The sequence below is a fragment of the Felis catus genome, chromosome D3 (assembly GCF_018350175.1).
Source record: "Felis catus isolate Fca126 chromosome D3, F.catus_Fca126_mat1.0, whole genome shotgun sequence".
Taxonomy (NCBI): domain Eukaryota; kingdom Metazoa; phylum Chordata; class Mammalia; order Carnivora; family Felidae; genus Felis; species Felis catus.
In genome coordinates this window covers 66034818-66045244 of record NC_058379.1, presented here as the reverse complement: position 1 = coordinate 66045244, position 10427 = coordinate 66034818, and the positions used below count along the sequence as shown (strand labels likewise).

Sequence of the window (10427 nt, the reverse complement as noted above, 5' to 3'; positions counted from 1 at the left end):
ATAATCTTGTCTGTCACCACATAGCTCTCTTCAGTGTGGTCTGGGCACGACGGTACTGTATACTGTGTGGTATTGTATACTCTGTACCACTGTGGCAGACATGTTTGTCTGCTTGTCCAATAGCCATTCTTCCTGCGTTCCCTGCAATATGGCGGAGCTCACCTGCTACAGTAGGGGCTGACAATGCCACATGCATGCCTTTACAGACTGCTTTGCAGCCAGGAATGGCCTTATGACCCTTTTATGCCAAAAAGACACAAGTGAAAGCATTTTGGGAAAGATTTTCCTCCCTGATAAAGAGAGAGAGAGACATGAAAGAATGACTGTCTTGCAACTCTGGTTGCCTCCTTCTTCCTGATGTGGTTGTGAGGTTTGTAACAAGGCAGCTGTTTTGGGACCGTGAAGTAACAACCCGGGGATGAAAATGAAGTCTTCTGAGGATGCTGTGAAAGAGGAGGAGGATAGAAAGAGACTGCATCCTTGATGACATCACTGAGCAGCTGCACCAAACTTGGAGCAGAACGTTCTACTTTTAGGAATGAAACTACTGTTGTTTAAAGTACTTTTGGGCAGGTATTCTTACTTGCTGCCAAAAACATGCTAACTGGTATGGATGCCTGGCATTTAGTGATATATTCTTGTCTTCTGTTTCTTAGAAGGAGGAAGTCACTGAAACACTGTTCCTTCAACCTCGTTGGCCAGGTTCACTATGGAAGCCCAGTTCCATCATGTGATAGTCATTCAACAAATATTTGCCAATTCGTGAGCCAATGGGGGCTATCAAGGAGGTAAGATCCTTAGAATTTGGCTACTGCCTAGAGGTGAGGGAATGAAGCTAAGGATGATGAACTGTTTCTGGATTGTACGGTTGGCGAGAGGGTGCTACCTTGTAAGTTAGCACAGGGTGGAGAGCAGAGTCATTGAAGAAGATGAGTTTTGCCCTGCATGTGTTGAGATGGATACTTTTGGAACAGTCCCCATAGACGGTTGAACACCAGGTCTGGATTGAAGCTCTGGAAAGATGGGATTGGACGGGAAGATGCATAGCATGAGAGAAGTGATTCTTGGGTGCTGCCATCTCATTGTGTGGCACTGCCATCTACCTTGTTACCCAAGTGAGAATTCGGGAAGTCATCCTTGACACCTCCCTCTCCCTCCCTTCCCACGTGAATCCATTACTATGATTCCACTTCTTGTCTCTCACCCCCATAAACTTCTCTCCATCCCCCTGCTACCACTGGAGTTCAAGCCAAACCACATCTCCCCTGCACTACTGCAGTGGTCTGCTTGGTTTCCTGAATCCACTCCAAGCCCTTTCACTCACTGTAGTCCAGCCACATCAGTCTTCTCTCACTCCTATTTTTCTTTTTTTTTTTTTTGAGAGAGACAGAGACAGCATGAGCAAGGGAGGGGCAGAGAGAGAGAGAGAGAGAGAGAGAGAGAGACAGGGAGAGAATCCCAAGCAGGCTCCATGCTGCCGACGCAGAGACAGATGTGGGGATCGAACTCACGAAACCGTGAGATCGTGACCTGAGCTGAAACCAAGAGTCAGACGCTTAACCGACTGAGCCCCCCAGGTGCCCCTTCTCTCACTCCTTGAAAGCACCAATCCTTGTCTCAAGGCCGTTCTGCATGAGCTTCCATCTGCCAAGAACACTGCTCTCTCCATCCTCCAACTTCCTCCACCTGCCCATCTCTGGTCGACTCTAGGTCTTGGCCTAAACCTCACAACCTCACATACCCCCAACCCCATGCACCTTTGTAGCCTCAGAAATTTAAGTTTGTTGGAACACCATGGGGTGATTTGGCTTTTGGTGACATGTATGGGCAAAAAAGCCAACCAACTAACCAACCAACCAACCAAATAAACAAAGAAACAAACAACTTAAAAAACCCCTATTATCAAACTTGAATTAATTAAAATGAGAATTGTAACTATCCAGGGTCAGGAATTCACGAGTATGGACAAGTGTATTGTTTCCCCTAGAAGGCAAATCTACATAGGAAACCAAATAGCTTGTGAGTACGGGCTCAGACAAGGAACATTAGCTGCTTGATCTAAATGATTATATTTGCAAAGCCATGATTCCTCCAGTGTGCCCATTTCTACCACAAGGGTCTCCCTAGACACCTGTTCCTAGACCACTACTCCCCGTGTTGGAGACCTCCGCCCCCCCCCCCCCCCCCCCCCCCACCGCCACTGTGTCTGCCTTCAACTCCTAAGCTTCAGTGGCTGACCTGGTCCCCCTCAGATGTAAGGTTGCTTTAGCTATGTTAACACCCATCTGGTTAATATTTAGTAAGGTTAAGGTCAGACCTTGGAGCAGTCGTTTAGACAATTTCACATGTCAGCTTTGATCTACTACATGTGTTTTATAGTTCAATTTTAAGAGCTGTGAAAGCAGACTATAGAGGACTTAAATCCACTTCTTTAAAAGTCTGTTATTTACTATATTTGTTTAAATTCCTTCAGGATCTATATTGCTAATTGTTTTAGCAAATGGCACTCTGTAGCCTTGAAATTATAAGCCTTCTAATGTTCTGGGGGGATTGTCAAAGCAGGTTCAAGAAGGAGATTTTAGGGTCACCTGGGTGGCTCAGTTGGTTAAGCATCTGACTCTTGATTTTGGCTCAGGTCATGATCTCACAGTTCCTGGGTTCGAGCCCAGCCTCAGGTTCTGTGCTTACAGCATGGAGCCTGCTTGGGATTCCCTCTCTGCCCCGTGTGCATTCTCTGTCTCTCAAAATAAATAAATTTAAAAAAAAAGGAGATTTTACTCTAAAGATGAAAGCATTTTGGAAGGAGGTTGTTAGATAAAAGGAAGGCTGAAAACATTCCTATGCATAAAACATTTTGCTATACTTAACAACCTCAAAGATATTTCTGCAAGATTGTCTGTAAGAGGTCCCCCTTGGAAAATCCTGATCTCGAACTTAACCTCCTATCTCAACATATTTCATGCTAATCAGATGTCATAGGTAACTATTTAGCATTTGGAGTCTTTAGCTGAAGAGCCTTAAAACCTTTTCTCTGTTTTCTACCGAAGACCAAAGGGGGCATTTAATGACCAGATCACTCTTGTATATTTATCATCTTGAAACAATAGGTATAAGAGGTTTTGTTTTGACAGAAGGCATTCCAATGTGGCTAATCTACTGTGGCCTTCTTCTGTTTCTTGTTTGGACTGCCTTTGAAGGTTGGAGTGAATTTCCATTCTTACCATGTTTTCTTTCAAACACGCTAACCGTGGATGAAGGGAGGTGGGAGAGCAGTCTCTGAAGGCAGGTTTCAGAGACAAGCACTGCTTCACCTTCAGGGGCAACGTTCTGAGAAGTAGTTCCTCCCAGAATGCTGCCCCCTGAGGCCCAGTCCTGGTGGGGTACCGAGGGCCCGGACGGGATGCCTGGAGCTGCCTGGCGGGATATTCATCTTAAAGTCTTAGGAGCATGTCCTGAACGTCCATGGCTATCCTCAGTAATCCAGTCTCAACCCTGAGTGGGGAGAACGATGTGTAGTTGAGAGGAGACCCACAGGGATGGGCCCATATATCTGACTTGAACAGGGTTTGCTCAGAGGCACGTCTGGTGCTGTTACCAAGTAGAAGAAAGGAATCAGGATGCCAGCACATCAAAACATAAGCACATATACAAGCACAAAACAAGCACATATGCATGTGATTGTTAATATACACTATGCTATAAAAGGCATATACACCTATGCTATAAAAGGCATAGGTGACTTTTAAACAAAATCTGTACAAAACTGAGCTGTGAGTATAATTTTATTCATATTGTTACCTAGAAATTTGTTATACAAACAATAGGAAAAGAATCCAAGTGATCCCTGAGGAAACTAACAAAATACTCACTTCATTTCAGGGTAACACTTAGTAACAAAAACAGCTTGAAAAAATTAATACCATTTAAATTCGGCCATGTACAAGGCTTTAGAATGTTCCTATTTACACGCCTGTGTGAGCCCACCAGCAGAAGGTATACGGAGAACACTCCAGCTCCTGTGAAGATGGGCCTGGAGGCATGTCAGAGGCTCTGGTTCACTCAGCCACAGCCTGGACTCTTCTCTCCTGGTTTATCTTTGGTTCTGCTTTCGTTTTTGAGTCCTCCTCCCCTGCCCTCCCACCAAGTCTTACTTCACAAATTCCCTAACAAGGGAGATTTCCGTTCGCACGGTGAAGATTTAGTTTTTCCACATGACTCTATGACAGTTGCAAATTCAGGGTTTCAAAAGGCTTTGGTCACAGGGTTGTTAAATCAGAACAATGTTTGTTTTCCTGAGAAAAGGAAGAAGTGGACTTCTCCCTGAAATATTTTAGGTTGGCTTCCCTTCTTCTGTTTATTCCTGCAGCAACCTAAATATTTTGCACTGAGCACTGCAAACCCAAAGGGGGGAAAAACCCTTTAGGATTCCACGGTTTCTCTTTCCGAATCCTTCAAAACACTGAATCCATACAGATTCAGCGGAAGGTAGCAAGTGGCACTTTCTATAGCATCCTCAGTGTGTTTGGTTATAGGATGTTTATAGGACTGATGACTTTAAAATTAAAACAAAGAAAAACAGGGGTGCCTGGGGGGCGCAGTCGGTTAAGCGTCCGACTTCAGCCAGGTCACGATCTCGCGGTCCGTGAGTTCGAGCCCCGCGTCGGGCTCTGGGCTGATGGCTCAGAGCCTGGAGCCTGTTTCCGATTCTGTGTCTCCCTCTCTCTGCCCCTTCCCGTTCATGCTCTGTCTCTCTCTTTGTTTAAAACAAAGAAAAACAGGAGAACCCTTTACCTTTGGGTTCTGAGTGAGAATATTGTGAGTGTGCAGATAATAATGACTTTTTTTTTTCATGAATTTTTTTTTTTTTAAGAAATTCAACAACTTCCAAGCATCCAGAAACAATCTGAACTTAACTTTCAGGCTTTATGACATGTAAAACATCCCAAATGGATTGCAAATTGTGGCGTTAAAGGACCCTTGGATGCTGATAACTTGGTTCTACACGTTCCTGGCATTTACAAAATCAACATGTGGATTAAAGTGAAGACAGCTATGCCGAATGTTTCATAAAAATGTAACTTTTCTTTAATATCTAGGAACTGGTTAAGCCAGGAACTTCTCTTATTTTACCTCATTGAAAACACAAATGCATTCTCATAAGAAAAAGATAATAAACCTTATCTAAAAAAATCCTTTGCCACGTCTAAGAAAAATAACATTCCAGAATAATTTTGACTGATAAAATCCCTTTCTCTCTCCTACAGCTGTGTCCACCTGGAAAGAATCAGCCCATCTCCCGTAAGAGAATGCCACCCACACAGGGCAGGATCCAGGCCATTCTCCTGAGGGGCTGGGGCATGAGCTGTGGGCACTACCACTGTCATGTGTAACTTGTATCGATTTCAAATAAGTCACACTGCTTATCTGAGAATTCTGGGTTGACTTTGACTTTGTGACCATGAATTCCATTCACTTGAGGCTTAGTTGTAGAGCTTAATTTTTAATACTGTTAACATCACGCAGCCTAACCAAACACCAAGAATTTCAATAAATGTCAATCATTAGCTCTGGTCTCACGTCTTCGTTCTGTTGGAGCACTTGACCTTATGAATATATTAGTCTTAGCACCAACGCCCCACCAGGGCACACCATCTGGTCTCTCACATGTTTGGGGATGCTCCTGGAGTCTAAGAGAAAGCTACAAAATGAGCCTAAGAGCAGATCGCCAATGGGTTAGTAGTACGAAAGTCGTTAAGGGCAAAAAACAGCAGTTTGCCAAGACCCTGGGGGTCACCTGGGGCAGTCGGTCAGCCACCCCTTGTGACCATGGCTGTGGGTGGGGTTGCTCTCACAAAGGGCTTTCAACCATCCTTTTTTTCTTGGCTTGTATGTAGAAGACGCGGTTTTCTTCAGGATAAGTGACTTTACCGAGGGGCATCCTGTACATGTTGGCATTTTTCGTGGTCAGCAAGAGGAACAGTAGTGTGGCCAAACAGAAGGGCCAGGTACAAGCTGGCAATCCCGCCTGAAGAGGAAGAGACAAGGCACATGCTCCTCTGAGATCCTGTCACAAAGTACCACCCTTCATCCTATTCTCATTCCGCCCAGGGGGATGCATCCCTGGAGCACTGACCCAGGCTCCACTAATGCCCAAGATGGAGTCCAAGATCCCAGGGCATTTAGCAGGTGAAATGCCCTCACCTGCTTCTTAGGGTGGTCATTTGCCTGTCCACCTTGTACATCTTTCCCTTCCTTTCATACAGTGGGCTTCCTATGCCACGGGGCACCTAGAGATGTCACTTAGCAAGCCGCCAATGTCTCCTGACCCTCATCACACCCACAGGGCCCTCTTTGCTGAGTTCAGCCTGTGGTGCCGTCTCTCCTCCCGATTTCCACCCAGACTAGTCTTGGACTCTACTAGCTTTCCTTCCTCTTGTTCCAGTTCCCAAATAGATTCTAAGCTCCTTGAGGGGAGGTCCTTCCTCTGGGCTGTTCTTGGCGACTCATGCAGTTCTGAAAGAGAAGGTCAGGGGCAGGACAGTGCTGAAAAGGAAGGAGAAAGAGGGGCAGGAGCCACTAAATGGGAGATGGTTTTGCCTATTAAATAGTTCAGCAGGGGTGGCACCTGGGTGGCTCAGTTGGTTAAGTGTCTGACTTCTGCTCAGGTCATGATCTCATGGTTCACGAGTTTGGGCCCTGCGTCAGGCTTTTTGCTGACAGCTCAGAGCCTGGAGTCTGCTTTGGATTCTGTGACTCCCTCTTTGCCCCTCACTTGCTCATGGGCTTGGTCTCTCTCTCTCTCTCAAAAATAAATAAAACATCAAAAAAATTTTTAAATACTTAAGCCAGGATGTGAGTCTGAATAAGTCTTACGACTGATGGAGATTTAAAAAAGGACAAGGTGTGGGGCACCTGGGTGGCTCAGTCGGTTAAGCATCCAAGTCTTGATTTCGGCTCAGGTCATGGGATTGAGCCCTGAGTTGGGATTCTCTCTCCCTCTCTCTATGCCCTTCCCCTGCTCTCTCTCTCTCTCTCTCTCAAACATAAAATTAAAAAAAAAAAAAGACAAGGGTTATTAAAAACTAATGGCTTCACCCAAAACAAAAAACAGCACCATCTGGGTCATTAGCCAATTATATTTTTCTCTCTTTCCTGATTTCTCAACCACCACGTGGTCTTGGCTTTCTGTTCAAGTAGAAGATATTCTAAGGTCAATTCCCTGACACTCAGAGTTAGAATATGAACTTGATAAATATGTTATACAGCCTAAGTTTCACTTCTTTAAATTATCAATCTGATATTTTTAGCAAGCCTGGTGATTGTAGTTTGGATTATAATTCACGAAGAAGCTGCAAGGTGAGTGGGGACAGGCAGGTCCAGGAGATGAGAAAGTAGTGGCTATCACAGCCATGGATCCTGCATGGGACACCACCCAGGGGGACCTTGGGAGGGTTTCCATATCATCAGAAACTGATCAATCATGTTATGACAATGCAAGATTAAAGCAAACTCACCACAGCCATCATGTGTGACAGGCTGACTCCAAGGTAGGCAGTGAACAGGGCTACAAACAAAGGGGAACAACAGTACTTAGTAGGTGCACTTCTCATTACAGGGAAGACTGCCTTCTGGTATAAATCCCCTGGAAAGGAAACTTCCATGTTTTTCCAGCCAGCCCAGCACCCTGGTTATAATTATGAGCTTAGAGTCGGCAGCTCTGGGTTCAAATCCAGACTCCACCACTTAGGAGCTTGGTGGCCTCCATTCTAAGCCTTCACTTTCTCACCTGCACAATAGAGGGAATAGGAATTCCTTTCTCACGGGGTTGGTGTGACACGAAAGCAGGTAATACTTGGGTTTAGCATGCAGTACGAAGCACTCAGTAGGGGTGCCTGCGTGGCTCTGTCGGTCAAGCGCCCGACTTAGGCTCAGGTCATGATCTCCAGGTCCATGGATTTGAGCCCCGCATCAGGCTCTTGTGACAGCTCAGATCCTGGAGGCTGCTTCACATTCTGCGTCTCCCTCTCTCTCTGCCCCTCCCCCGCTCATGCTCTGTCTCTCAAAAATAAACATTAAAAAAAATTTAAAAAGAAGTACTCAGTAAAGGTAGCTTTTCTGTGATTACTATTTGGTTCATGTTACTGCTGATCCTTAAGGAAAAGGCTTTCCATGGCCAATAAACTTCCCTGTTATTTTATCTGAGCATGGTTGGACTAAAATGAAAAGTATGAATGTTTCTTCGGATAGCACGGTTTCTGTACGATCACAAGGATTCTCGTATTGGTTAGAATTCAGTTAGAAACACTTGTGGTATAAAAAAACAGATGCTAACTCAGAGATCAGTAGAAACGGAACACAAACTTGGGATTTCTCCCCATAACAACATTTTTCCAAATACCATTAAGATCGGCATACGGGCTAATGAACTAACATGCTACGTTTTTATTTACTCTGAGCAAGCGCAAATCTTAAAGTAGCAGTTTGAGTATATCTGTGACCTTCAATGTGAAACAACAAAAACAAAGCTCTCAAGTAGCTAATCAGTTGGGGGGGCGGTGCTCAAGAAGGCTCAGGGAAGCCCTCGGGTTTCACCAAGGCAGGCTGCAGAATGACGTTCATAAGCTGGCCACACAGCCACCTGCCCAGCAGCACTCACCGGTAGGCACGCCCACCATCTACTGCCCCAAAGCAGGAGAAATCACACAGCCACCATGGGGCGGGGCAGGAAGTGGCGGGGGGAGGGACTCCCTCCCTCATTTACTTTACCACAGACTTCCAACCTTTTATCAATCTTTGGTCTTTTTGTCCTGGTATTTTTGTTCAACAGTATGTCTTTCAACATCTGAATTGTCTCCAGCTAGCGGGAAAGGCGTGTCTTGGAAAGACAAGCTTCAAACCCCAGCTCTGCCATTTAATTGTACAACAAATCCCTGAACTTCGGAATCTGGTTTTATCATTTGTCAAAGGGCAACTTGAAGATGCTCTTTACAGGGAGGAGACGGATCTCACATGCAATCCTGTATTTCCATAAAGAGCAGCTCTCAAACCCATCCCTGTCCCTGGGGGGTGAGATACTGATCTGAGCAGAAGCCAGCAACAGCTTGGGTTGGAAGAGCTTTTTTGTTGGGTTTTGAGAATTTCATTCTTTTTTTTTCTATTTCATTCGTTCACTCACTCGCTCATTCAACAAATATTCACCGGCCCTTGGACAAGTACCGGAACATTCTGTCCTTGCTCCCTTGGGCGCTGGCTCTTCTAGGAGATGTCCCTGAGCACCTGAGACTCATTGCCACTTCTCTCCATTTGATACTTATTACATTTGGAAGGCATTGCTCTGGTTTCTTACTGCTACGCAGTTTCCAGGTCCTCTCCAATTACAAGTCACTTTTCTCCCCATAGTAAGAGAGTCAGACTGCATAACAGTAACTGCCCATCAATTAAGATTTGCTGAATCAGACTGGGAAAGCCTTACGGTAGAGGTGACATTCTGCACACCATAGTTTGTAGGTGATGACTCTGACAGAGCTCTGGGCAGCAGAGGGAGAGGAGAGGCCCCGAGAGCTGAAGGGCCGTCAATGTCCGTCCCCACAGGCCACCGTGTACAAGTCCTACTGTGACAAGCCAAGCATTAAAAGGAGACGAAATGTGTTTACAGTTTGAACTGATAAAATAACAAGACCGAGGAATTCCTTGGTGGGCAGCTTCCGGTGTCGAGGTAGGGAAGGCAGCAGTGCCGGGCCCTGTCAGAGCTTCCCGGGTCCTCTTGCTGATAAGGCCATGTGATCTAATGAAAGAGCAACTCTGTAATGAATGTCCGTTCTTTATTTACTTTGGCTGGCCGAGTCGGTCTTTGGTTTGGCAGGGTCAGGGTGACGTGGGCAAGCTGGAACTTGCTGTTAGGTTTTCCATGTGAGATTTACCTTACAGGAGGGGGCTGGAGGTCTGCCTCAAAACTATGTCCAAAGAGGGAAAGGATGGCCAGTACCTAGTGTGGATGAAACGTGCCCTCTCACACACCACTGGTGGCAGGGGAAAGCGGGATGGCCCCTGGGGGAGGGCATCTATTGAACGTGGCATCTACTGAAGTTAAACTTGGCAGAGCTAGGACGTGTCAGAGGGTCTGGGTTCTCAACTAATTCAGTACGTTGCCTCATCCATTACGCTACGCCATTAAAGAAAATCTGACCTGTCCGAAGGAAGGTAGGCGTGATAGGCACAGTCACGGCCCCCAAAGACGTTCACGCTCTAATCCCCAGAACCCGTGAATATGTTACCTTATCTGTCAAAAGGAGCTTTGCAGCTGTGATTAGGTTAATGCTCTTGAGACCGGGAGATGAGTGTGGGTTATCCAAGTGGACCCAACGTAACCCGAGGTCCTTATAAGAGGGAGGCAAAAAAGTTACACTGAGGGAGCAGGAGGGAGTCTT

At 45.8% G+C, this 10427-nt stretch overlaps 1 protein-coding gene across 8 annotated transcripts in view; it reads right to left on the bottom strand.

Annotated features, from left to right (window-relative positions):
* Window positions 1-3764: 3764 nt before the first annotated feature.
* Window positions 3765-10427, bottom strand: part of SLC14A1 (solute carrier family 14 member 1) — a 53459-nt gene continuing 46796 nt past the window's right edge. For all 8 annotated transcript variants that reach the window (XM_045042188.1, XM_045042190.1, XM_019815217.3 and 5 more), the window contains 2 exons: window positions 7515-7564; window positions 3765-6025 (listed from right to left, as the gene is read on the bottom strand). In XM_045042188.1, coding sequence (XP_044898123.1) covers window positions 5849-6025; window positions 7515-7564 — 227 coding nt within the window. In that variant the 3' untranslated portion in view covers window positions 3765-5848. The remainder of the gene's footprint in view (window positions 6026-7514; window positions 7565-10427) is intronic.